The sequence below is a fragment of the Neomonachus schauinslandi genome, chromosome 6 (assembly GCF_002201575.2).
Source record: "Neomonachus schauinslandi chromosome 6, ASM220157v2, whole genome shotgun sequence".
Taxonomy (NCBI): Eukaryota; Metazoa; Chordata; class Mammalia; order Carnivora; family Phocidae; genus Neomonachus; species Neomonachus schauinslandi.
The window spans coordinates 128,154,222-128,181,904 of NC_058408.1; the positions used below are offsets into that span (position 1 = coordinate 128,154,222).

Here is a 27,683-nt window from a genome sequence, read left to right on the forward strand (position 1 = left end):
GGGTGTGACTACAAAGAGATAAGAGGGAGTTTTCTGGGGCGATGAAAGTGTTCTGTATCCCAATTGTCACACTGTCACAGTGATTACAGGAATCTATATATGTGTTAAAATTTATAGAACACTATACCAGAAAGAGTTGGTTTTACCAAATTAAAAAATGCACATGGGGGCATCTGGGTGGCTCAGTTGGTTAAGCGACTGCCTTCGGCTCAGGTCATGATCCCAGGGTCCTGAGATCAAGCCCGCATCAGGCTCCCTGCTCCGCGGGAAGCCTGCTTCTCCCTCTCCCTCTCCCCCTGCTTGTGTTCCCTCTCTCACTGTCTCTCTCTCTGCCAAATAAATAAAAATCTTTATTAAAAAAAAGAAAGAAAAGACATCTTATTTTAAAAAAAATTAAAAATGCACATGGCTCTGGAAGTGTCAAGCCATGGCTGTAAAATTTCCCTAGTCTTTCACCATGAAGAAAATACAGTTATAGCAACTGGATGAAAGCTCAGAAAATCTTTCCTTTCCCACCTCTTAATTAAAGATTATTTTTCCATCTAGACTTTTATATCTCAACTATACTACCTATGACCATATTTTTTAAGTGACCGACCAAATCATATGTAATAGTTAATGTTTCTAAAGTAAGACTAGGTGACTTTATATTTTTTAATATGCTTTACACAAAAGTATTTTATATATTTCAGTTTTTCCTAGTATTTCCATTCCTTACATCTCAACCCTCTATCACCTCACACACACAAAGGTTTTCTTCTAGGTTTTTCCTGCAAATTGTACATCTCTAGGTGGGGGTAGGTGGGGGATAAGAAGCAGGTTTTATACAGCTGATGTGATCACTGTCCATACAGGCTTGGAAAATGCTACCCAATCTGCCAATTAATTAAAGCATTAATCTGAGGAGCAGCCGGGCCCAGGGAATGTTTACTCAAAGAGGAGGGTGGTAGGAATGGAGTGGGAAGCTCCCTACATTTGCATGAAAATGAAGGTACTTAGAAAACCCAGCTTTCTTTTGTCTCTAAAGGTGGGCAGGCTTGATCATGCCCCTTAATCTTTCTGAGCAATTTAGGAAGGCTTTTAGTGAGCTGGTCTCTGAAAGATAAAAGCATTGCAGACTCTAGAAAAACAAACTCTGTAGAGTAGGGAAGAGAGTAAGGCCAGTACAGTGTAGCTTCTTAGATCTGGAATGAAGCCTTCTAAATTCAGGAGTTTGTGCTGGTAGTTAGGTAGAATAGATGTAATGGTTTCACAAGTTTTGAAAGCATGTATACAGACTGCATTCAAATCCCAGCTCTGCTTATTAGATGTGATTTGGGGCCAATCATGTAGTTTATCTAAACCTTATTTTTCTCATCTGTAAAATAAAGATTATTAAGTGCTTCTTCATCTCAGAGCAGTTAGCCCTTTGCTGTGCTCTAGGCAGAAAGGAAGCCGAAGAGTGGTTAGGACCTTGCAAGATTACAAACTGTCTCCAAGAGTAGGGACTGTGCAGCCTTTTATTCTTTTTAGGCTTATTTTTCAGCAAGGACTAGAAACCTCAGGGTTTTCCCTCACCTTCCTGGGGTGTGCTACATTTTTATCTCTAAGGGAAGTGACCTTGACCATAACAGCAAAAGACATAAAGAGGGTAGCTCATCCTGGGACCTGTTTGGCCAACTTGAGTTGAGGTTTATCTATCTGTCACTAGGAGGAGTGGTGAAATGGACATGGAAAATTGACCCAACAGTACTTGGTGACATTAAAGAATTACTGTTAATATTTAAATTATTGTTAAAATTATATATATATATATATATATAACAAAATTTACTATATTGGGGCACCTGGGTGGCTCAGATGGTTGAGTGTCTGCCTTCGCCTCAGGTCATGATGTCTAGGTCCTGGGATCAAGCCCTGTGTGGGGCTCCCAGCTCAGCAGGGAATTCGGCTTCTCCCTCTGTGCGCACTCTCTCTCTCAAATGAATAAATAAAATCTTAAAAAAAAAAAAAAAGGCGCCCAGTGTGGGGCCTGAACTCAAGATCCTGAGATTAAGACCTGAGCTGAGATCAAGAGTTGGACGCTTAACTTACCGAGCCACCCAGGCGCGCCCCTATTGCTACTTTTTTAAGCATGATAATGATACTGTGGGTTTTTTAAGATTGATTGATTGATTTGAGAGAGAGCACAAGCAGGAGGGGCAGAGGGAGAGTGAGGGAGAGAATCTCAAGGAGACTGCATGCTGAGCATTGAGCCTGATGCTGGGCTCCATCCCACAATCCTGAGATCATGACCCTAGCTGAAACCAAGAGTTGGATGTCGAACTGACTGCACCACTCAGGCGCCCCAATACTGTGTTTTGTTTTGTTTTTTTAACTTCTTAATCTTTGAGCTACATACTAAAAATTTTATAGATAAAATAATACAATGTCTGTGATTTGATTTAAGGTAATCCAGAGGAAGGAAGATTGACCTAGTAACTAAGAATTCTAGCCTTATGGCACAGATAAGAAGGCATCCCTTCATTTCTGTTTCTTTTCTTGTAGAACTCTCAGAAATTGAGCCCAATGTGTTCCTCCGTCCATTTCTGGAAGTGATTCGCTCTGAAGATACCACTGGCCCTATCACTGGACTGGCACTCACCTCTGTCAACAAGTTCCTGTCCTATGCACTCATAGGTAAGAGCTCAGGCCTACTTGGATGACCATAGCACTTCATTTCCTGCCTCTCCTGGGGTGGTCAGGCTTTAGGTAGTGAGCTGGTGGCAATGGAAGGTTTCTCCTAGCCACCTGTTTCCTTGTAGGAGAGAAATAAGACAGTTATTGGTTACTCATCATGCTAATTGACTCAGGTTATGCAGAGTGGGGAGGAGGGGGGTTTCCTTAGGACTCTGGTTTCTATATGCTTTGGAGGGAATTAAGGGTATGGTGCCCTTGGAGGTTTGGTTTGGTTTCTTTTTAAAGTTATTTTTCAAATACAGTGCATGCTTATTTTAAGAAGATAAACAATAAAGAGGTGACTAAAAGAAAAATTAGTGGTGTCTCCTCTCTCTCAAAGTTCCTTCTTCTTCCTTACATAAATAATGTTGACAGGCTGGTTTGAATCTTTCTATACCTTTCTCTACATGTATATAAATATATGTAAAGTACCATTTAAAAAAAAGGAGTATGTGCTTTGGATTTTCTTTTTTCACTTAATAGTATTAACTTGGATTGTACATGATATAATTATCCCTCTGATTTATTCTTTTCCCCCAGTTTTGAAATATAATTTATGTATAATATTATATTAGTTTAGGGGCGCATGGGTGGCTCAGTTGGTTAAGCGACTGCCTTTGGCTCAGGTCATGATTCCGGAGTCCCAGGATCAAGTCCCACAGCGGGCTCCCTGCTCAGCGGGGAGTCTGCTTCTCTCTCTGACCCTCTCTCCTCTCATGCTCTCTCACGCTCTCTCTCTCAAATAAATAAAAATCTTTTAAAAAAAATATTAATTAGTTTAAGGTATACAACATAATGACTTAGTATACATGTTAGAAATGAATACCACATTAAATCTAGTTAACACTCATCACCTTGTATAGTTTCAAATTTTTTTTTCTTGTGATGAGGACTTTTAAGATCTACTCTCTTAGCAACTTTCAAATATACAATGTAGTATTTTTTTTTTTAAGATTTTATTTATACATTTGACAGAGAAGGAGAGAGAGAGCACACAAGCAGAGGCAGAGGGAGAGGGAGAAGCAGACTCCCCACCAAGCAGGGAGCCTGATGCGGGACTTGAGCCCAGGACCCTGGGATCATGACCTGAGCCGAAGGCAGACACTTAACAACTGAGCCACCCAGGCGCCCCTACAATGTATTATTTTTAACTATAGCTACAATGTTATTCATTACATGCCCAGAACTTACGTATCTTGTAACTGGAAGTTTGTATATTTTTCTTTTATTAGGTAAGATATATATAATATAAAAATGGTCATTTTCATAATTTTTAAGTATATAATTCAGTGGCATTAATTACATTCACAGTGTTATACAATCATCCACCACCATTTGTTTCCCAAACTTTTTCACCCCAGAAGAAACTCTAATCATTAGGGAACAATACACTATTTCCCTTCCCCTCAGCCTCTGGTAGGATTTTTTTCTTCTTAGTAAAGCTGTGTAATTTCCATCGTATAGATACAACATCAGTCTTTCTGGGTGGCTCAGTTGGTTAAGCGTCTGTCTTCAGCTCAGGTCATGATCCCAGGGTCCTGTGATCAAGCCCCACATGGATCCCCATGTTCTCTGCAGAGTCTGCTTCTCCCTCTCCCCTTCCAGCCACCCTGCCCCCCCCGCTCATGTGTGCATTCTTTCAAATAAATAAAATCCTTTTTAAAAGATCTCTTATTAATATTTAATATTTAGGTTTCCTATTTTGAGCCACTATAAATAAAGCTGAAATAAGCATTCTTGCTCATATCTCCTTATTTATTAATTTTCCTTTGTATGACAGACTCCTATACTTGAAATTTTTGGATTGATGGCCATGTGCATTTATATTTTCATAGGTACTACCAGCTTGCTTTCCCAGAAGATTATAGTATTTATACTTCCAATGTTTGAGAATTTCCATTTCCCCACCCTGTCACCAGCACTGAATATTAGCAGTATTCTTTATTTTTGCTAATTCGATGGGTGAAAACTGTTATTTTATTTTTTTAATTTTTTTTAAGTTAAACATTTGAACAACTCCTTTTCCTCTTACTGAATTGTTTTGTTTTTCTTATTAATTTATAGGAGTTCTTTGTATAGTGGGGATATTAACCCATTGTCTATCATAGTACTACAAATATTTTCTCCCAATCTAGCCCAAATATTTTATCTAGTCTATTATCTCTGAATTTGTTTATGCTGTCTTTTTTGGATTCCTTTTTAGTTGGTCTTGTCACTCAGGATCCTGAATTCCTTTTCCCCTATTGCTAGCCCATGTGCAAGGGTGAGAACATAGAAAACAGGCAGCTGTCTTTGTTTCTAAGTAAGGAGACAAGAAAAGAGACAGCTCAGGCTGTAGCTAGCCAGGAAAAAAAAAAAATGGCCTTCAGTTCAGGGCAAGAAAACCCTTTATCTTTTCTAGAAAGTGGGATTTGCTTAGCTGAAGCATTTAGGACCCTTAGCAGAAATCCTAGATGCCAGCTAGGTTCTGAAGAGGTGCATAAGCCTGTCTAGGCACCCTAGTCCTAACTTCATACTTTTCCTAAGCAAAAATCAGGCCCAGCTATTTCCAGCCTTACCCTGAGCACCACCTGCAGGTCATCTCTCTCCACAGCCTCCAGCCACCACACCCTGTGCTTCTTCCCTTTGCTCTCGTCAGTGTTACTCTCTCCCCTTCCTGGGCTTGGCAGACAGCTTGTCATTGGAGACCTCAGGCCAGCTGGTCATTGGAGTTTCCTGTGGTGGGAAAAGAGAATGCTGGAGGTGGTGATTGCAGTGGGCATCAGAAAGGGAGAAGGAAGGAGTATATGAAAGCCAGAAGGCAAAGGAGTTGAGATTGGCAAATTTCCCTGCATTCTGCTCCAGAGTGGCCAGGAAAGGGGGACATTCTAAGGAAGGGGTTCTGGGGAATACAAGTTCTGCTAAGTGAGCCCAAGCCAAACAATCTTTTATTTAGGCTATCCTAGAAGAAATATCCCTTACCCTTCAATCCTGTGACCCAAGGCTTCTAGGATTATTTTAGGTCCTACTCCAAGGATCAGCCTTTTGTTTGGCCCCACACAGCGGCCAGACCAGGATTTGTGCCACTGATCGCCTGGCAGGCTCTGCCTGTAGTTCTAAAGACCTGTCACTCTTACCTGCCTTTTTAGAAGATTAACTTTACTACTTCATTCAGGCTCAGAGGATAAGAGCTACAAAGAGATCAGTTAAACTACTTTAACAAGGGAGATGACTGAAAGAGGGGAAGAAATAGACCCCTAGGAGCCTTGTGAGGTGGGAGCAAAGCTGCCCTTCACTGAACTCTGAAACACCACACAACACTGAGGACCTGGATTTCCTGTGCGAGGAAAAGTCCTGCTGTGGACCCTGGAGGCCTGAATAAAGACGGTCAGACGGGGCTGTGAGAGAAGACTCACGCCAAGGGCCTTCAGAGTATAGGATTTTCTGAGTCAAATGAGAGAAACATGGAGAATTGGGGTGATAGAAAGAGCTGGGTCGGGCGCCTGGGTGGCTCAGTTGGTTAAGCAACTGCCTTCGGCTCAGGTCATGATCCTGGAGTCCCGGGATCGAGTCCCACATGGGCTCCCTGCTGAGCAGGGAGTCTGCTTCTCCCTCTGACCCTCTTCCCTCTCATGCTCTCTCTCTCAAATAAATAAATAAAATCTAAAAAAAAAAAAAAAAAGAAAGAGCTGGGTCACCCGTATACTATGTATCATCATGAAATTGGCTTCCTTCTGCATGACCTCTAAGTAACCACTCCTGATGCTGAGTAGGGGCATGCTGTAAGGACAAATTGAGTCTTTGGCCAGGTGTCAGAGAGGAACCAGGACAGAAGAGAAAAATGAAAACCACTTATAATTAATGAAAGTCTTCAGGCTCATTGTTGCAAGGGAAATGTTCTGGTTTCTCAACTATCCCCCTGAACTTAGGCTCAGGAACTCTTTTTTTAATTTATTTTTTATTTTTTTAAAGATTTTATTTATTTATTTGAGAGAGAGAATGAGATAGAGAGAGAGAGCATGAGACGGGGGAGGGTCAGAGGGAGAAGCAAACTCCCTGCCGAGCAGGGAGCCCGATGCGGGACTCGATCCTGGGACTCCAGGATCATGACCTGAGCCGAAGGCAGTCGCTTAACCAACTGAGCCACCCAGGCGCCCTAGGCTCAGGAACTCTTAATTTCAGGTACCAGGAAAAAGAAAATGATAAGATTTCTTTTAATTCTCACCTCTTAATACTAGAAGGTGCTCCTGTATTATACCATGCCCCCTCTGGAGCAACTTTTTCTGTCACTTGCAAAGCTTTGTCTTGTCCCTGCCTTTTTTTTCCTACTTATGTTTCCCTTTCAAGGATAATCCAGGCAGTTCTGCCGGACCCTTGTAGGCCTTGATAGAGGCCACTTCTTTGGCTCTCCTTGTGTATATTTTAACACATGAATGGGAGCAGTTTCCCCCTTGGCAGCATTTGTGTTAGTTTCCAGCATGGTGCTGGTTGGCTGAGCTAGCTTCTCCCCTCTTCTTATTCACTACTGAAATTCTCTCTTCCTCCTGCTCCCCAGTCAGCCAGCCTCCAGTCCTGTTTAGTTTGTCCCCTTTCTCTTCTAATGCTTGTTTAGTTAAGCTGGTAAAATGATTCTTGTTTTGTGTCATATTGTTTTAAATAAAAATGAAACCAAAGCAGGAAGAGGTCTCTGATTTGTTGTAATGTGGCACCCAGGTTTAAGTATCAGGAGCAGTGACTATCCATTTCTTTGCCGTACTCCCCAGCCTCACTTGCACCTGAACACAAAACTCTAAAAGCAACCAGAGAGAGATGTGTTGAAAGAGAACACATGAACAGAGAAAGGCTACAATCTTGGTGTTCAAAGGTCTGGCCCTATTTGGCCCTTGCTGTGGGCCAAAAACTCGTATTTCTAGGCCCTTCCTTATGAAATGAGTAGCTTTACACCAGTGATTCCAAAGTATGATCCCCCTGACCAGCAGCATTAAATCCTCCTGGGATCTTGTTAGAAATGCAAATTCTCAGGCCCCGCTAATTCAGAAGTTCTCAGAGCAGGCTCAGCAATTTGTATTTTTAACAAGTTTTCTGAGTGATTCTGATATATTCTTAAGTTTGAGAACCACTGTTTAACACAGTGGGATTTGTGCTGAGGAGCTTTTTAAAACCAGTTATGGGCAAAATTCTCAGGTAGCTTAAGTAGCTATGGGTTAGGAAATTGGAGAGGAGAAAAACAAAATCCTATACAGGATATCTTGCCTTTTCGGTCTCTCCTCTCTGTACCATTTAGTCTTCTCTTTTTTTGTTGGAGCAGATCCCACTCATGAGGGCACAGCAGAGGGCATGGAGAACATGGCAGATGCTGTCACCCACGCCCGTTTTGTGGGCACAGATCCTGCCAGCGATGAGGTTGTCCTGATGAAAATCCTTCAGGTAAATGGAGGGGAAGAGCAATTAGGCTGATGGCCAGGAGCTGGTGCTGTCAGCTCTCCTTACCCAATCCTTACCCAAGTCTGCAGGCAGCATGAAACTGTGTTTTGACTCCACTGGGGCTTAGGGAGCTACTTTGTTTCCAAACAAGTAGCTCGGGTACCCAAAGTAAAAGCTTCTTCTAAGGAAATAATTAAGAGCTTTAAATGAATTGATATCAGATACCGGAAGCCCTTAATACACATGTACCTCTGGTAGACCATATCTGCCGTCCATCTGTTGGGCTTGTGGGCTAGGGCTGGAATGGGCACAGTTCCCAAGACAAGCTCCTGGGAGATGCCCCCTACCAAACTGAAGTGAGGTCAGCATTCTTGCTAACCTCTCTTTCTCACCCCTGAGTGCTTCCATAGGAGACTAGAGGAACAGGAGGCAGTTTCTCTCCCCTCAGGTGCACCCCACTTTACCCAGCCTGCTTTATTTATCACTGTATCTCCTCTTTCTTCCTGGTTAGGTGCTGCGGACTCTCTTGCTGACCCCAGCGGGTGCCCACCTAACCAATGAATCTGTATGTGAAATTATGCAGTCTTGCTTCCGGATCTGCTTCGAAATGAGGCTCAGTGGTAGGTGCTTGAATATTGGGCCTGTCATCATTTCTAGGGCCAGTGTCCATGAGTATAAATATCGGATGCTGTCTCTGAACCCCAGAGAGGTAGAAAACTCAGGACTTCTCCATCACCTACCTTGTGGAGCCATAGGGATCTCGAAGTCTTTACTTGATTGTTGTACAGCAGAATAGAGACCTTAGTTCATTGTGCCAGGGCAGGAACTGGGATAGATCCCCGACTGACTCAGCCCAGGCACCAAATCTTCCTCCCTTGGGGTTTCTGGGATTGACACTAGCCTGCCCCCCATGAAAACACATCATTGTGCCCCCTCCTTTTTTCTCCTGACTCAGTAGTGCCATCTAGTGGGCTAGTGCAGTTGTGGCTGCCAGGCTGAGGTGGAGCTGGTTTTAATAAGTTTGGCATAATCCTTAGTAAACAAGGTTTGGAGGGGAGTCTGCTCTGAGAAGTCTCCTGATAATAGCAGAGCAAGTAATGACACCTGTGTTATTTGTTTTTGCCTGTGCAGAGTTATTGAGAAAATCCGCAGAGCACACTCTCGTAGACATGGTGCAGCTGCTCTTCACAAGGTAAACCTGCTGCTGTTTGCTTCAGCCCGGCTGCCCAGGCCTCTTGAGCCTGCCTGCTTCCACACAGCCACTTCAGGGACCTGGCCAACCCTACAGCCACTTCAGGGGCCACTGGGATTTTGGTTGGGGGTAGTTCCCTGGGTCCAGGGTTACTGAACAAGGGAGAAGGAGGAGGGAGCTGGCTTGGCCTCAGGGGGAGGCAGAGGGTTATTTGATCTAGGCTGACAGACCTTGTTCTGCTTCCCAAACTTGTGTCTGTTTCTGTGCAGGTAGCAGCTGGGAAAGGGAACCCATAAAGGAAGTGAAATTCAAGGGAGCCTGTAATAGGGTGCTGAGCTCTGTGAGGAAGGACCAAGGCTAGGGTGACAACCTTGTTTACCCAGACTGTCCCGATTTTAGCACTGAAAGTCCTGCATCCCTGCAAACCCTTCAGTCTCTGGCACCCCAGGACCACTGGTTACCCTAGTCAAGGCCCTCAGTTTAGGGCCTAGGAGGCCTTTTCATACTATGCCTAACTGCCTGTTTCCTATACCTTTTTTCAGTAGAATGATTTTGAGAAGATCTGACTGAGGCAAGGGCTTTAAAGGCTCCTTAGGTGATATTAATAATGGGGATGGTTATGCATCTGTGGGGGCTGGGATTATATGGGAAATCAATGTACCTTCTGCTCAGTTTTGCTATGAACCTAAAATTGCTCTAAAAAACAGTCTAGTTAAAAAACAAAAAAACTTCCCCATGGGATTTCATTTTGCTCTCAAATCTGTAAGTAATAATTCTTACTATCTATAGACCAGATCTGCCCCTGGGCCCTGCTGCAGTGTTCTTACTCCTCAGGCTCAGATTTATTGGTTTCAAAACTCAACCTACCTTTAACTCCTCACTCTTTGCCGAGTCTCCTAGGGTTTTGATGGACTGCCCTCTTCCCCATCTTGTGGCGTTCATCAGTACTTGTCAGGTAAACACAAGTAGGAAGGAGTCAGTTTAGGATGAAAAGAGCCACCGTACTCCAAGGGCACTTAGTCACCTTGCCCTGGTGACTACCTTCTTTTTAAGAAAGTGTTGTAAGTCCCCCAATTTCTTCCTTTGATGAGGCTCTCAAAAAGCTGCTTCTCTTCCTAGCTTTTCCTAAGAGACAGGGCATGCTCTGGCCCAGAGCATCTTTGGACTATGGCTGGCATGCAGGGGAGATTTGTTATTATCCCTAATGACAGTCCATGGGATTCTCTGTCTTATAGGTTACCTCAGTTTAAAGAAGAACCCAAGAACTATATGGGGACCAACATGAAGAAGGTATGACCTGCTGTCCCTCATCCAAACCTTGGTCTCCCAACTTCAGTGCTATGGGGATTTTCCTGGGTACCCTTGCTTAGCAAAAACATGCTTTTGCCTTTACAGGTCTGCCTGGAATCTAGAAACAGCTGTCACTCCTTTAGTGAGAAATTTATTTTTCCCCAGATACCTCTTCTTCCCCAACCTTTCCTTCCCAGCCTATCTTTGATGATCCAACACATAAGCTGGTGAGCCAGTCCTTCACGGAATCTTGGTGAGGCCGATCAGGTTGCGATAAAAATATATGTTGATAAAGGTGAACGTCCTACCATCCCCTCAAGGCCCAGCCTTGTTGGCAGGTAGGAGGCCTGAGGACCCTATGCCCTAAGTTCCACCCTAATGCTGGATTAGACTGGGCTCACACTTGCACTAGTCTCTGTTGACGAGACAAATCAAGCCTGACTAGATCAGAAGGTTCTCAAACTGCTAGAAGAATGGTGGTCGGAAGAATGGCCTCTTTCTATCTTGAACTGAAGTCCTGGACTTCACAGGCCTCTGATGATTCTACTTGCAGCCCTAAGAGGTTCTGCCCATGGAGATGACCCTTGGCTGTTTGGTGCATGCACCTGACCTTCCTTCTCCCTAGCCATCCATCCCCATTCCTGCCCTCTGCCCTGTTGGCGTGTGTCTGAGTTTATGTCACTTTGTTTAAATCGTTCGTTTGCCTGTCTTTCACAGATTTCTCCATGTCTCCTCAACAAACTGGAGCTAAGTAGTGGGGAGCAGACCAAAGCCCTGAACCAGTTAGAGAGGGTACTACTCTTTAAGAACCTCAAGGTCTCTCTCCCTCTCCCTCTCCTTTCCTCCTTTTAATTTATTTAATGTTTATTATACACACACACACACACACACACACACATATATATGTATATATGTATATGTATATATAACATCTGGGTCCCATTTCCATTGTGCAAAGCACAACTTACCCCTCCCTAGTAACACAGCATGGCTTTGGAAGCGTTGCATGTGTTTGTAGCTTTGCAGTGTTGGGAGTTTTCCTGGGGCATTTGGTTGCCTGGAGGCAGAAGGAAGCTTTGAACTGGTGATACATCATGTAGTGAGCCTAGGTAGAGGGCCTGGGTCCTGCTGACATCTTGGTAGGAGGTTTAATATCTACCATTTCTAGGGGAGCTGTGAGCGACCTCTAAGCAAGGCCCTTACCCCTTCTACCCTCTCCTGTCTCAGAGCCGGCATATGGAGCTTAAGCACAGTCTTAACTCTACTTGGACACTTGAACTGGGTTTGGAGGGAAAGGAAAATCCATCTAGTTGGGTTCTTTTTTTTCTTAGTTAACATTAAAGGACTTATTCCAAGATTTAGGACTCTAGATGGATGGGAAGGAGCTGGATAGCCCAGGTCATTGAAGATAAAAAGAAATGTGTGTCTGTACACCTAGCTAGATGGTCCATAGGCCTGCATTCTGTTTGCATGAATTGTGTCAATTTTCATTTGTGTGCTTGACTTATCACAAGTTGCATTTCTCTTTAGTAGCTTCCCAGCGTTTTGCCATGATTATTAACCTAGGACCTTTCTTTGTAAAGCTTATACTGCCCTTTGGAAATACAGTTATATGGATAAGGTGTTGTAGGGTTCCATGAACACCTACTGCCCAGCCCCAACCTTAGAACCTTAGGACAAGGGAGCATAACTGTACTTTTTAAGGGCTGAGGCATTTGTGAGACAGAGAGACAGGCCAGGAGACAGAGAATACTAATTGAAATGATCACGTTGGAGCTAGCTTTGCAGAGGTTAGAAAAGGAAACAGGAAGGACTAATCCTAGTGTAGGAAGGAATCTCAATGAGTGACTGGCTTCTCAGTGGAAGTAGAACCACCTAGAGTCCCTGAAATTGGGAGGCCACCTAGAGAGAAGATAGCTCACAAAAGTGGATCCAGATATTAGTACTTTTTGGACCTCAGTAACAATTGCTGATAAACTCAGGAGGTTCTTGTTTTCTCTCATTGATCTCTTGAGCTTCTTTTTTTTTTTTTTTTTTTTAAAGATTTTATTTATTTATTTGCGAGAGAGAATGAGAGCACGAGAGGGAAGAGGGTCAGAGGGAGAAGCAGCCTCCCCGCCGAGCAGGGAGCCCGATGCGGGACTCGATCCCGGGACTCCAGGATCATGACCTGAGCCGAAGGCAGTCGCTTAACCGACTGAGCCACCCAGGCGCCCGATCTCTTGAGCTTCTTGACTGTATATTTGGCTGACTCTTACTCCCAGAACATTCTTTTTACCATGAACTTGCTACAGATGAGCTTCAGTGGTTACTGGAGAGAGCACCCTGGTTCCTGTGTAGCCACAGTGCTCAGAGCACTTGAAGCTCCATGCTAGGCATTTTACTGTAGGCATTTTGGAGATGGGGGGACAAGAAGTGTAAATCCAGTATGAGGCTGTTGCTGTGTTAGTAAGAGCTGGGTGCAGGGCTCAACTCTTGGACCTCTTTCCTTTCTGGGTGGAGCTATTGGTAAGGAAGGAAGAATTATGTGGTTTCTAAGCAAAGGATCAGTGGTTACCCATGTTCGGGAGGGCTTGGGGAGGTTGAGGAAGGAGGCCTATCCTCCAAATACTAGAAGGAATCAAACAGGTGAAGGATAGCATGGGTATATTCAGCCTTTAGAAAGAGGCAGGGAGGAAGAATGCTTCTACTCTCTTAGAGGCATTCTGATGGCTCCTGGACCATTACTGTTGCCCAGTCCAGGGATGGTCCATCAGTCTAGGAATAGTATGGTATAACTGTAGAGGGACTGGTTTCAAACCCTAACAGAAGGCATCAAGACCAGGAAAATGAAATGGGCCTAAACAAAGTAGCTGTGAGCTTAGGGTGGAGAAAATACATAAAAACTTATATCTCAGAATAGTTCCCACAATAGGTTTTAGAGATTTTCCTTTGTGACTAAAAGGAAGCTATAGGAGAAATGGAAATACAGCAGGAGAGAAGGAAATGGAATAGAGCAAGGGTCCAAGAAATCAGTAGCCTTACCACTTGAAAACATAAAATTGCATCTAGAAAGACCCAACAGTGAGAAGGACAGGTCTCAATGATGTACCAAAATTGGGAGCAGTAGAGAGCAGAACAGCAGCATGACATGACCCTCCATCCTTAACTCCACAAATCGGCTGGGATACCACTCCTTCCTTAACTCCAAGGAATGAGCCTTTGACCAATCTGATGCAAAAATTTCAGAGAGCCAGGAATATGTTTAGAATCTAGGCCCAGTTCACGAAGCAGTGGGAAAGCTGAGTGTGACGGGGAAAGTGTAGACTCTCAAAGTTGAGAGAACCATAGTTGGAGTAGGAGGCTGTGCTACAGGTAGTTGAACAAAGCCCAGGAATCCAGGACCTGTAGATCTGAAGCTTCGGGCAAAGGAGCCTCTGCCCTCACCCTTTCTATAAGAGGGCACCATCTACAGGACTTAGGATTGCCACCCAGGACTCAGGGAAGCAGAGTAATGTGTGATCAGCCTAAAAGTAGAATGTTTAGGAGGCTGCCAGGCTGATCTGTGAAGTGGCAGATGTAGAAGCCAGGTTAGAGGAGTAGGAATGTGCTCTGATGGTCTAGATTTTTCCTTTAGCACAAATGTGACATATAGTCTGTTTTCTAGGGACCAGTAGGAATAAAAGAAGGGAGATTTCTAGGGAAAGAATCTTAGTTTGAATACCAATGCTAATGAGGTATTCTATTTCCAGCTGAAAATGAGAGCAGGAGGCATGAGTGATTCATCCAAGTGGAAGAAACAGAAGAGATCCCCCCGGCCCCTGCGCCATGTGACCAAAGTCACATCAGGTTCAGAGCTGCCCACCCCCAATGGAACTACCTTATCCTCTAACCCCACAGGTGAGTGCCCTGGGTTGCTTCCCCTGATTAGGATAGAAGAAAATGTCCTTCCTCTCTTGGGGATCTTAATATTGAAAACCAGCCAGTTGAGGGGCTTTGGTCTTTCTGCTAAGTGCAAAAAGGAAAACTCCAGGTCTGTTCAGACTGTGACCATTTAGCAATTCTGCAGTGACTTAAGGTTGTTCTCCTTCCAGAGGGACTCTGACTACTTTAGAGACCATCGTTTACAGAGATTATTATGCAGTCTAGGAAACAGAGCCCGTGGTGCCATGGAGGGTATGTGTTTTGCACAGAGTCTCTCAGCTTCAAGCCTTACTTACTTTGTTTGGCAGGGGGCATGCCCTTCATTGATGTGCCCACTCCCATCTCCTCTGCAAGTTCAGAAGCTGCCTCAGCGGTGGTCAGCCCCTCTACAGACAGTGGCCTGGAGTTCTCCTCCCAGACCACCTCCAAGGAGGACCTTACTGACCTGGAACAACCTGGCTCTCCAGGGTATAGCACAGCTACAGAGCCTGGCAGCAGTGAGCTAGGGGTTCCTGAGCAGCCTGACCCCCAGGTATGGCTTTGATTTCTAAAGGCCCCTCTCTAGTCTTCTCCTGTGGGAATTGGCTTGATCCTTTGCATCCTTTATCCAGGCCTTGGCTCAAAAGAAGGTTGGGGTAGGGGGTTATTTCTTGTTTCCTAGAATCAGCTGTGCTGTGTAGAAAATCCACAGCAAGACTCACTGTGAGAGGTAGCTCATGGGATTTATGAAGTCATGCATACAGGTAGTACTTGGCAGAGGTGAGGGAGATGGCCATAGCTTTGTCTGGAAGGTAATGATCTAAACCCCAAGCCTAAGAGAGCCTCTGTTGCCTCTAGAGTTCTAGTCACTTTAGGTCAACTGATGCCTCAGGAGGTGCTTTCTGAGTCTTTCATCATACTCTGCCCTGAGCCACCTTGCATCTTGCATTGATTCATAAGCCCACTGAGCTGGCCCTATACCTGCAGTCCATTAGAGACACTTGGAGCATAGGCACTTCAGGGGAATAAGTTCCAAGTTGCTCTTGTTTCATCCCTCTTCCTATCCCCCTGCTACTGGTCATAGCAGGAAGGGATCCATGTGGAAAAGGCCCAGTCAGCATCCGTGGAATCCATCCCTGAAGTGTTAGAGGAGTGCACGTCCCCTGCTGACCACTCTGACTCTGCCTCTGTCCATGACATGGATTACGTCAATCCCCGGGGTGTGCGCTTTACACAGTCCTCCCAGAAGGAAGGTGAGTTCTCTCAGGCAGGCTGTGCCTGTTCACCTCCCCCATCCTGCCCACTAAGCATCCTGAGTCTAGACCATCTTGGACCCAAAGTGTCTTGTGGTCCAGGTTCTAGGCCATTTTCTGGTCAGGAAATGGAATCAAGCCAGAGGACTATTGGCTTGGATGGAGCCCTTCTCTAACTTATACAGAGAGGGACTTTGGTGGACAGTAGGAAGTGAGAGGGAAGAATAGAAAGCTTGGGACTTTTAACAGAAGGTAGGATCATCAATTCTGATTGCCTTCAATAAATGAGAGTAACCTTCTTACCTCCCCAGAAAGAAAACTTTCTTTTTTCCTTGAAGAGAATCACTCATCTGAAATTGCCTTGTATAATGCAGGGCAGGCCAGGCCAAGCTGTCAAGCCAGTTGTTTCTTAGCAATTCCACTTTACTCCTGGCCTTCCCTAGGTACAGCTTTGGTCCCCTGTGGTCTTCCCTGCATCCGTGAGCTCTTCCGCTTCCTCATCTCCCTGACCAATCCACACGACCGCCACAATTCAGAGGTTATGATCCACATGGGACTGCATTTGCTGACAGTGGCTCTTGAATCAGCCCCTGTAGCCCAGTGCCAAACCCTCCTGGGCCTCATCAAGGATGAGATGTGCCGCCACTTACTCCAGGTAAGACTGGATTTCTAGAGGGGCTCTGAGCCCCTGGCTGTTTTTCAGGGTCTCTTAAGGACCAAGAGTGCACAGGGACATTTGGCTGATTGGTGCAAAAAGTATAGGATCCAGAAAAGAACCTCCCTCCCCAGTTGGCCAGTGGTCATTGTCAGAAGGATACTATTAGTTCCCTGGGGACTCTGGCAGCCAAAGAGAAATACGGGAATGGCTAGATACAGAGTTCCCTTAGAGCACAGGACCTTAGTGGCAGCCTCACACAGTTTGCTCTCCTGCTTTTCTCTTGGTTGAGCCATAGGTTCAGAAAGCTAATGATTTAACCCTACTCTGATCTCTAGCTACTCAGTGTAGAGCGACTCAACCTTTATGCTGCTTCCCTGCGGGTATGCTTCCTGCTGTTTGAAAGCATGAGGGAGCACCTCAAGTTCCAATTGGAGGTGAGTGTATTGAACTTGGAAGAAGAAAAAAAAATGATGTATAGCATCTTCAATGGGGCCAGCTCTGTCATTCTGCAGGGATGGGATTTAGGGGCTCCTGTAGATAGTGCTTTTAGCCTCCATAGTTTGGTTCATTGGCTGGCCTCTTTGGTGGAGAAATTTAAAGAAGCCCAGAGGAAACAGGCTAGCGCTAAAATGAGAGAAGCCAAATACGAGGACTGGTAGACAACCTCACCATGAGTGGGTATGATTTTCTGCCTAGCAGTTCTTCTGCAGCACAGGCAAGCAAGTCAAACTGGTCAGGCTCACATAGAGAGCACAAAGAGGGGCAATAGCAACTTGTTTTGGATCAGGTGTGAGGTAGAGAGCCAGGCCTCCCCCAACATGGAGGCCAAAGAGGATAGAATACCTTTAAGGGTCTCTTAATGCATGCCTCCTGGCTGGACTTCTCCTTCTTGTGTTTAATGGTTTACCTGTCTAATTTTTCTCTCCTATCTTGAATCCTTCCCCTCCCAAATGGCTATTACTGGATTATTGCCAGATGTACATCAAAAAGCTCATGGAGATCATCACTGTGGAGAACCCCAAAATGCCTTATGAGATGAAGGAGATGGCACTGGAGGCCATTGTGCAGCTCTGGCACATCCCCAGTTTTGTCACTGAACTCTATATCAACTATGATTGTGACTACTACTGTTCCAACCTCTTTGAAGACCTCACCAAGCTGCTGTCCAAGGTGCTGAGCATTATTACTGGCCTCTAGAAAGGCTCTATTAAGGAAATCTCTCTGGTGGTAGTGAGCATACTATATGCGGGGTGGGAAACACTTGAGAGTTGGGGAACAGGAAGAAGAAAGGCATTTTCTCAGGACAATGTAGAAGTTACAGGCGGTTTCAGGGTTTTTGGAAAAGGATAAAGTGTAAAGTATTCTCACCTCAAGTCTACTGGATCTGTTTACTTTCCAGAATGCCTTCCCTGTGTCTGGTCAGCTCTATACAACACACCTCCTGTCTCTTGATGCCCTGTTGACAGTGATTGACAGCACTGAGGCCCATTGCCAGGCCAAAGTCCTCAACAATCTTACCCAGCAAGAGAAGAAAGAAGCAGCCAGACCTGGCTCTGAGGCAGTAGATGGCTCCCGAGAATCCAGCAATAGTGAGAGGCATTTCTTTCTTTGAGGATCCCAGGGTTCTATGCTTATCACTTCTCTACTCACTGAATCCTCTCTCCAGCCATTATATCACTTCCTCTGGGGGCTCTCCCAATTCTGTGTTTCCAGGGTTTGGTGGTTTGAATCATTGGCCAGGCATATTAGCAAGACTCATGGACTTGTCCTTTTCTTATCCTCCACACTTTGGCTTTCTTATAGAATTATTATTATTTAATTAAAGTATAGTTAACGGGGGCACCTGGGTGGCTCAGTTGGTTAAGTAACCAACTCAATATCGGCTCAGGTCATGATCTCAGGGTCGTGGGATCAAGCCTTGCGTTGGGCTCTGAGCTCAGCATGGAGTCTGCTTGTCCCTCTCCCTCTACTTCTCCCCCTGGTCATGTGTGTGTGCACATACTCTCTTTCTAAAAGAAATAAAATCTTTAATAAAATAAAGCATAGTTAAAATACAATGTTACATTAGTTTCAGGTATACAGCATAGGAGTATTATTACTTTTTTATGGGGAGAAAAGAGAACCTAGATGAAAGGATATAGGATTTCTGTTCCTGAAAGGTCCAGGTCCTACCTTCCCCCACTCCCAGTATCTGCTTCCACCCTGATTAATCTTCTCTGACATCCCCTTGAGACTGAGGTTGCAGAAGATCAGAGAATGGGATTAGGTAATCTCTATTAAATTATAGAATCTAATGCTTGACTAACCTGGGACAGTGACTACTTATTTGGGCTTAGGTTTGTTGTCTTCAGGCCTGGTGACCTGTGTAGGTCTATGTGGGACCTATTCAGGTCTCCTTGGCCTAATACATAACTTCTCTTGCAGCTCTGCTTGATTTCCTACCCCATCTTCATTTATTTTCTTCTCTCTTACCAGCTGAAAGAACAGCCAGTGATGGGAAACCTGTAGGCATAGCCCCAGACATCCCAGGCCTACATCTGCCAGGTGGAGGGCGGCTGCCAGCAGAACATGGGAAGCCAGGATGCAGTGATCTGGAGGAAGCTTCTGACTCTGGGGGTGGGTGCTGGGTGTCCATGATCCTCAGCCCCCTCAACTGGAGGGTCTGGTGGAGAGCAGAGGGAAGGGGGGCGGGGGCACAGACACCCTAAGGCAGTTGAACCTTGACTGCTCACCCATGCCCTCAAACATGGAGAGAGGAAATAAAATGTTTGGAGCCCTAGAAGATAGGACTTCTAGGAACATGGAAGACTGATGAGGACAAGAAAATTTCTGAGGCATTCTCCTTCTTCACTAGAGAATATATTGGCAACCTTCCAAAAGCCATTATATTGTAAAAGCAATCTTATGGGTTTTTCCTTTTCTTCCTCCCATCTCCCATTCCTAGCTGACAAAAAGTTTACCCGGAAGCCACCTCGATTTTCCTGTCTCCTGCCAGATCCACGGGAACTGATTGAAATTAAAAACAAAAAGAAGGTGTGTATGGCTATCCCCAGAACTTAGCCTCTGCCTGCCTCTGTCTGGGTGTCTTTTGTAGGGTTTCTGTCCCAGAGGATAAGGGAGAGTCTAGCAGCTCATTGGACGGTTTCCCAAGGCTAATCTTTGCATTTGTTGGGACTTCAGCAACCACCCAGTCTCCTTTGAAAGCCTTCACTTCTAAGCCATGTAATTAGGCATACCCTGTTGTGTGCCCCTGGGCAAATGCTGCCCTGGGTGTGAGCCAGTTGTTACTGGTGGTAACAAGAACCTGGGACCTGGTATCATGTGAGTCGCTGGAGGTTATTGGTCGTCTCGAGCTCTGGGGTAAGGATTGGCAGTGTAAGGGAATCGACATTTATCTGGTGCTTTAGAAAAGTTCAAAAAAAAATTTTTCTAAACACAAAACCTTTTGTTTAACCCTTTCTTCCTCTTATGGTCAGCCTAAATGACTGGTTTATGTGTCCCCTTGATTGCAGGGCTGTGACTCAACAGACAAAAAGTTGAGTTATCATCACAGTTCACTTTGTCCTTAAAAGTTGGAAAACAGAAGAAAGAAGGGAAATCTAAGCTAGACTATAAACAGATGCCAGGACGGCTATAAAACTCAAGAGAAGAGGGACGCCTAGATAGCTCAGTTGGTTAAGCGTCTGCCTTCGGCTCAGGTCATGATCCCAGGGTCTTGGGATCGAGTCCCGCATCAGGCTCCTTAATCGGCAGGGAGCCTGCTTCTCCCTCTGCCTGCTGCTCCCCCTGCTTGTGCTCGCTCTCTCTCTCTCTCTCTCTGACAAATAAATAAAATTTTTAAAAAAAAACTGGAGAGAAGAGAACCTTCTCTAGTCTCTCTTCTACTTTTTCCTGGTTGCCAAGTTGGTGGAGAAGGGCTGCATCTTGAGAACTCAGAAAATGAGTGAAAAGGAGCTCCTCAGCTGCTGCTGCTGCTGCTGCTGCTGCTGCTTCTGCTTCTGCGTCGTCTTCTTCTCCTCCTCCTCCTCCCTCCTCCCTTCTCCTTCCTTCTTTTCTTCTTCTTCTTCTTCCTCCTCCTCCTCCTCCTCCTTCTTCTTCTTTCTTCTTCTTCAAGTAGGCTCCATGCCCAGTGTGGGGCTTGAACTCACAACCCTGAGATCAGGAGTTGCATGTTCTACCCGCTGAGTCAGCCAGGTGCCTCTTATAGTGCAATTTTTTAAAAATTATGTATTTTATTTTATTTATCTTATTTTATTTTTTAAGTAATCTCTACACCCAACATGGAGCTCAAACTTACAGTCCTGAGATCAAGAGTTACATGCTCTACCAACTGAACCAGCCGGGCACCCCAGTTCCTCAGCCAGTTCTAATTAGACATGAAGATTGGGAAGAGCTATGGCTGGTATGATCCAGCCTTAATTTTGGAGTCACTTAGAACCACATCCTAGGAGCCCATTAGATGACCATCTGTGGACCATGATGGAGTTCAGCCTGGTCTTGTCTGGTTTAGGAGCAGAGCAACTTGTGACACCTCTGGTATCTCTCCTCCAGCTGCTAATCACTGGCACAGAGCAGTTCAACCAGAAACCAAAGAAGGGGATCCAGTTTCTGCAGGAGAAAGGCCTCCTCACCATCCCAATGGACAACATAGAGGTAGCCCAGTGGCTCCGAGAGAACCCTCGGCTGGACAAGAAAATGATTGGAGAGTTTGTGAGTGACCGCAAAAACATTGACCTGTTGGAGAGCTTTGTGAGGTGAGGAAGTGGCAAGAAATGGGGGACATAGTTGGTGATCAAAGGGCAAGGCATCCCTCCCTCAAAATAGTCTCAGTTCCTGCTGGTGACCTAGGTCACACACTCTTCCTCTTCCCATGACTTATGTCTATTGGACCTGAAAGAGTCTCCAGCAAGATAGCTTTGGGAGCCATTCCATTCTGCATAGAGAGCATTGCAAAGGGGTAGACCAGGGTTCCTGAGCACGAGGTAGTTCTAGTGGATGAGGTTTCCAGGCAAGAATGCACTGATGTGGAAAGTACTAAAATTAGGAGTTACCAGATTCTAGTCTGTGTAGAGATGACCACAAGATTGTTCCCCTTTGCTAGAGCCTTCAGCCTCCTCTGTTCCAATTATGAAAAGGTTAGAGGGACTAGAGCTAATAGGGAGCCCAACATTTGCAGCTTATATATCTTTAGCCTCTTTGTCCTTCTTCCTTTCCCTCTAGCACCTTCAGCTTTCAGGGCCTACGGCTGGATGAAGCTCTTCGCCTCTACCTGGAAGCCTTTCGCTTACCTGGGGAAGCACCAGTCATCCAGAGGTTGCTGGAGGCATTCACTGAGCATTGGAGAGTGAGTTGAGTGGGAGGGCCTGAGCCCGGCATCCCAGGTTCATTTGACTGGAGGGTTTTTATGGCTCCAACTGAAGGACCCAGCTGCTGTCTCCTAAGAAGGCTGAGAGCAACACCAGCGAACTTTCCATAGAGATATCAGCTTCTGTTAAGGAGTTGGCAAGAGGTTGGAGGCTTTCTGGCTGGTAACCCCCCTAGGTACCCAGCATTGGCCAGTGGGTTGGTAGTGAAGGTTTGATTGGCCAGAGAAGGGCATTGATACAGGTGGGGTCTTTGCTTTTTCAGAATTGTAATGGCTCCCCATTTGCCAATAGCGATGCCTGCTTTGCCCTGGCCTATGCTGTCATCATGCTTAATACTGACCAGCACAACCACAACGTTCGCAAACAGAATGCACCCATGACTCTAGAGGTAAGCTTGGATCCCAGCCAAGGCAGAGAGGGTCCAGCACAGTTTTGGAGGTATAGCAGGAAGGACATGAGATCTTCCAGTGGGCACAATGGACAGAGTTTGTCCAAGGGAATCAGGAAGGGCTGGCCAATCCAGGAAAATAACTGGGTTAGGGATGTGGGCTCTTTCACTTACTGTTTCCTTAGTCCTATTTACCGTAGACCCAGGAGTTCTTTAGGTGGGGCTTCAGCATTGACATATGGGGGAAAAGCTTATTGGCCTGTCTCTAGGAGTTTCGCAAAAACCTAAAAGGTGTGAATGGAGGCAAGGACTTTGAGCAAGACATCCTGGAGGACATGTACCATGCCATCAAGTGAGTATTTGTGGAGAATAGTTGGGCATCTCAGATTTTAGAGTTCCATCAGACTTCAGTGATTCATATGCCCTGGATTTAGCCTTGAGACTCAGCTGGGCAGCCCCTCTTCCCATTTATTTCTTAAAGAAACCTGAATAGTACTGGAGCTCTAGTACCCTGAGCCAGGATCTAAACTGCCCCTGCTAAGTAGAATATCATGGGCCCATTTTCTGAACCCAGAGCATCTGGGTTTTCCTGTTCAGCTCACAAGATGCATTCTGAAGCTGGTAGAGAACCCAGGATGGGCACTGGAGGGTGAGGTTTGGGTCAGAGATCAGAGATGGGGCACTTAGTTTTTTATTGTAAATCAGAAAGGGTAGAGAGAAATGTTCATCCTCATACCCAGAAAGAATGGAGATCTCACTATAGAACTAAAGGCCCCAGTTAGAGACAGGGCTTTGAGATTATGGGGCATTACTAGGTGCTTCCTTTTTTTCTCCCTGGTCCCACTAGTGGGTAGGAAGCAGACCACTGAGCTGCACTTTTGGTGACCTCTCATTGATGGACTATACCAGTATGGGCAAAACCTGTTGTCCTAGTTTGGAACCAGTTAGGAGCAGTGCATCTACTCTTTCCTTTACCTCCTGACAGGAATGAGGAAATTGTGATGCCTGAAGAGCAGACAGGCTTGGTTCGGGAGAACTATGTGTGGAATGTGCTGCTTCATCGAGGTGCCACCCCAGAGGGCATATTCCTTCGTGTGCCTGCTGGCAGCTATGATCTTGACCTCTTCACCATGACATGGGGCCCCACTATTGCTGCCCTTTCTTATGTCTTTGACAAAAGCCTTGAGGAGACCATCATCCAGAAAGCCATCTCAGGCTTCAGGTAGCCCAGCTGTGGCCTTGGTCTTGACCTCCTCTCACCTCTCTGGGCAAACATGGTTGCCTCCATGCCTTTCTGATTCCTACTCATATTTTTATTAGAATGGGTTTTCTCTGAGTTTTTGAAAGGAGGCTGAAGCATGGGAAAGCTCAGTCTTAAACAGATTGAAGAGTAAAAGGTTTCTTCCTGGGACTGATTGGGGAAGAATCCCAAGTAAGCCTCCTCAGGGACTTGGAAGGGCTGCTTGGCCTTCCAGTGACTCACTCTGTTTCTGGAATGTGAAATTACAGGAAGTGCGCCATGATCTCCGCCCACTATGGCCTCAGCGATGTGTTTGACAATCTCATCATATCTCTGTGCAAATTCACAGCTCTTAGCAGTGAGGTGAGCAGGGGTAAGAACTGTGTACTTAGAGTTCCAAAGGAGGACCTCTCTTTTAGCCATAAATCTATCCTTATCTGTGGAGCTGTTTTCCCTCGGCATATTCTTTCACTCCCCCTAGACTACAGTAGCACTTAGGCCATTTCTATTTCACACCCCCTAGGATGAGAATAGTGTCACCTCATGCAATTGGGATGGGAGAGGAGATGCATCAGTGGGGAAGGCCTTAACCAGGTTAGCCCTTCCTACCAGTATTAGGGGGGATTGAACCATAACAAGCAGAAGGACCCTTGGGGAACTATAGGTAAAGGCCTAAGAGATCTCCTTTCCAGACATTTGCCAGACCCTAAGCCTTTTCTCATCTTCCTTTTCAGTCTATTGAGAACCTTCCCAGTGTGTTTGGAAGCAACCCCAAAGCCCACATTGCAGCCAAGACAGTATTCCATTTGGCCCATCGTCATGGTGACATCCTGCGGGAGGGCTGGAAGAATATCATGGAGGCCATGCTACAGCTCTTCCGAGCCCAGCTGCTGCCCAAAGCTATGGTGGAGGTAATTCTTATAGGAAACTAGTGGACAATAAAAGGCAAAAGCTCATAAACTATGTGCTATCTGTGTATGGAACTGGTTGAGAGTAGCACTGGGCCCAGTGACTGCTGAAGCTTACCAGGAACACCTTAAATGTAAGACCACAGATTTTGGGCGAGGGGATAGCTGTAAAAGAAGGCTGATATAAGCCATTGCCAGTCACCAGCTGTAGGGGGCCCAGTCAGGAGTGTGGGGCACTGAGCTACAAGAAGAAAGCCAGAGAATTTTGCGTGGAGAAGCAGAAAATGCAAAGGGCATGTGGAAGGAAATTATTCTTGACCTGATTTTCCAGGTAGAAGATTTTGTGGATCCCAATGGCAAGATCTCTCTACAGAGGGAGGAGACACCATCAAATCGGTAAGGGCAGATCAGAGGCTAAAGGCCTTGGAGAAGGAGGGTCGGAACTATGGAGCTCACCAAGGTTTGAACTCTTTCTATAGAGGAGAGTCGACAGTACTAAGCTTTGTGAGCTGGCTGACACTAAGTGGTACTGAGCAGTCTAGTGTGCGGGGCCCATCCACTGAGAACCAAGAGGCCAAAAGAGCGGCCTTGGACTGTATCAAGGTAACTGCCTCTGCCTACCCTTGGTAAACAAGCCTAGATCCCTCCCTACTGGATAGATGCTGCCCTAGAAACTGAAGAGTAGAATCATCCAGGGCTTATGACCAGAGCTGATGCCTTTTGTCCTCTCTCTCTAGCTCTTGGGAACGTTCTCTTCCCTCCAGCCCTTGTCACTGACCCTCCTCCCTCTTGCATCCCCTCTAGCAATGTGATCCAGAAAAGATGATCACAGAAAGCAAGTTCCTTCAGCTGGAGTCACTGCAGGAGCTCATGAAGGTACAGAGTGAAGAGGGAAGAGGAGTGATGAAAGGGCTGGCTGTGTCTGGGAGGGGAGATGGAGACAATGGTGACTGCCTTAATTTCTGTCAGGGCAGGGCCAGTGGCTGACCTCTCCATGCTCTCCTGCTATTGTTGTGCTTTAGGCTCTGGTCTCAGTGACACCAGATGAAGAGACATACGATGAGGAGGATGCTGCTTTCTGCCTAGAGGTGCTGCTGAGGATTGTGCTGGAGAACAGGTAGAAGGCAGTCTTTAGGCAGGCCTCATACTGGGCTTGTGCCGAAGGGATGGAAGACGGGAGCCATCTTGCTGAGTGGGCTTTAGGGGCAAGAAGCACATGTAGCTGTAGGCAGTGGAGAAGCTTGTTTATTATACCTTAGCCTGCTTAGGGTATAATACCAATGAGCTCTGAAAGGCCTAACCTGGATCAAAAAGACTTATTGCCCAGTGGCCTCTCCAACTGAGACTGTCCTCACCCTTATGTTCCTCAGGGACCGTGTGGGTTGTGTGTGGCAGACTGTCCGAGACCATCTATATCACCTGTGTGTCCAGGCACAGGATTTCTGCTTCCTTGTAGAGCGGGCAGTGGTGGGGCTGCTGCGCTTGGCCATTCGACTACTCCGAAGAGAAGAGATCAGTGGCCAGGTAAGCAGAGTACAGCCTGGAGGGCAGGAAGTATGCAGGGGACTAAAGCCACAGTGTCAGTTATGGGTATGGCCTGAGACAGAGAGTACATTTAGTGCCCCATAGCATGAGTCTGGTTATCTACCACAGGGCTAGAGGAATCTAACAGGTGGCATTAGGGATAAGTCTAGAATGGTCTCAAGTATGAAGCTGGTACTTAGCACCTCTGCAGGCTCCTATGAATCTGCTCTGTAGGGTTGGATGGCTACTGCCTTGTGGTAGTCTCAGCCCTATACCTGGTTTCCTGGTTCTCGTGCTTAGGACCCTCCTGAGATCTCTTGGCTCAGGTATAAAAGACAGCCAGCATAGAACTAATAAGTGAGTTCAGCAAGGTCACAGGATATAAGATTAACACAAAAAATCACACAGGGGAGGTGGGTGGGGGGATGAGTTAAATGGGTGATGGGCACTATAGAGGGCACTTGTAATGAGCACTGGGTATTATATGTAAGTGATGAATCACTAAATTCTACTCAAATACTACACTATATGTTAACAACTTGAATGTAAATTTTAAAAAGGGGGGGGGGTGCGCCTGGGTGGCTCAGTCGTTAAGCATCTGCCTTCGGCTCAGGTCATGATCCCAGGGTCCTGGGAGCGAGTCCCGCATCGGGCTTCTTGCTCAGCGGGGAGTCTGCTTCTCCCTCTCCCTCTGCCTGCCTCTCCCCCTGCTTGTGTGTTCTCTTTCTTTGACAAATTAAAAAAAAAAAAAATTATTTATTTTGAGAGAGAGAAAGTGAGTGAGCATGTAGGGGGAGGGGCAGAGGGAGATAGAGAGACTCTCAAGCAGACTTCCTGCTGAGCAGGGAGCCTGACACAGGGCTGGATCTCACAACCCTGAGATCATGACCTGAGCCAAAATCAAGAGTTGGACGCTTAACGACGGAGCCACCTAGTCACCCCTCAAAATAAATCATAGATTTAAATGTAAAATGTAGAACTGTGAAAACTTTAGGAAGAAACCTAGGAGATTATCTTCAGGAGCTAGGAAAAGAATTCTTAGACTTGACACCAAAAGCACAATCCATAAAAGGAAAAATTGGTAAATTGGACTTCATCAATTTTAAGAACTTATACTCTAGGGGCGTGCCTCTTTTTGCCCCCAACCTTAACCCCTGGCAATCTGTCCGTAACTTTTAAAATTCTGTCATTTCAAAAACGTTATATAAATGGAATTGTTTTTAAAAGGTCAACCTGTGGTGGTGGAACTATTCAACATATTGACTAGTGAAGGATACACAAACCTAAAATTAGGTGATTAAATTAGGTAGAACTTAATACACACGTGCATACACATATGAGTAAAGTAAAACTGGGAAACCTGAATAAGATCAGTAGATTGTATCAATGTCAGTATCACTTATCATTTACTATAGTTTTACATAATGTTACCATTGGGGTAAAGGGGGCAGGGGCACCTGGGTGGCTCAGTCGTTAAGCGTCTGCCTTCGGCTCAGGTCACGATCCCAGGGTCCTGGGATCGAGCCCCGCATCGGGCTCCCTGCTTGGCGGGAGGCCTGCTTCTCCCTCTCTCACTCCCCCTGCTTGTAGTCCCTCTCTTGCTGTGTCTCTCTCTGTCAAATAAATAAAATCTTAAAAAAAAGGGGGGGGGGGCAAAGCATACAAAGGATCTCTTTGTATTATTTCTTTTTTTTTTTTTTTTTAAGATTTATTTATTTATTTTGAGAGAGAGCATGTGCACATGAGTGGGGAAAGGGGCAGAGGGAGAAGACAGAATCTCAAGCAGACTCCCCGCCAAGTGCAGAGCCCAATGCGGGGCTTGATCCCACAACCATGAGATCATGACCTGAGCTGAAATCAAGAGTTGGACATTTAACTGACT

At 45.7% G+C, this 27,683-nt stretch overlaps 1 protein-coding gene across 2 annotated transcripts in view; it reads left to right on the forward strand.

The window, feature by feature from the left end:
* The window catches only part of GBF1 (golgi brefeldin A resistant guanine nucleotide exchange factor 1), a 119,044-nt gene that overhangs the window by 85,236 nt on the left and 6,125 nt on the right, over nt 1-27,683 (forward strand). The window contains exons 4-30 of one of the 2 annotated variants that reach the window (XM_044916138.1): nt 2,527-2,658; nt 7,985-8,103; nt 8,612-8,720; nt 9,232-9,292; nt 10,528-10,582; nt 11,300-11,398; nt 14,314-14,461; nt 14,794-15,017; nt 15,552-15,717; nt 16,161-16,372; nt 16,711-16,809; nt 17,351-17,545; nt 17,775-17,964; nt 18,851-18,991; nt 19,320-19,408; nt 20,927-21,129; nt 21,596-21,719; nt 22,004-22,129; nt 22,399-22,481; nt 23,115-23,351; nt 23,639-23,732; nt 24,104-24,280; nt 24,609-24,673; nt 24,757-24,880; nt 25,082-25,153; nt 25,300-25,394; nt 25,648-25,801. In XM_044916138.1, the coding sequence (XP_044772073.1) occupies nt 2,527-2,658; nt 7,985-8,103; nt 8,612-8,720; nt 9,232-9,292; nt 10,528-10,582; nt 11,300-11,398; nt 14,314-14,461; nt 14,794-15,017; nt 15,552-15,717; nt 16,161-16,372; nt 16,711-16,809; nt 17,351-17,545; nt 17,775-17,964; nt 18,851-18,991; nt 19,320-19,408; nt 20,927-21,129; nt 21,596-21,719; nt 22,004-22,129; nt 22,399-22,481; nt 23,115-23,351; nt 23,639-23,732; nt 24,104-24,280; nt 24,609-24,673; nt 24,757-24,880; nt 25,082-25,153; nt 25,300-25,394; nt 25,648-25,801 (3,593 nt within the window). Of the gene's footprint in view, nt 1-2,526; nt 2,659-7,984; nt 8,104-8,611; nt 8,721-9,231; nt 9,293-10,527; nt 10,583-11,299; nt 11,399-14,313; nt 14,462-14,793; nt 15,018-15,548; nt 15,718-16,160; nt 16,373-16,710; nt 16,810-17,350; nt 17,546-17,774; nt 17,965-18,850; nt 18,992-19,319; nt 19,409-20,926; nt 21,130-21,595; nt 21,720-22,003; nt 22,130-22,398; nt 22,482-23,114; nt 23,352-23,638; nt 23,733-24,103; nt 24,281-24,608; nt 24,674-24,756; nt 24,881-25,081; nt 25,154-25,299; nt 25,395-25,647; nt 25,802-27,683 lie in introns of both variants that reach the window. The other variant, XM_044916139.1, reaches the window with a different exon arrangement.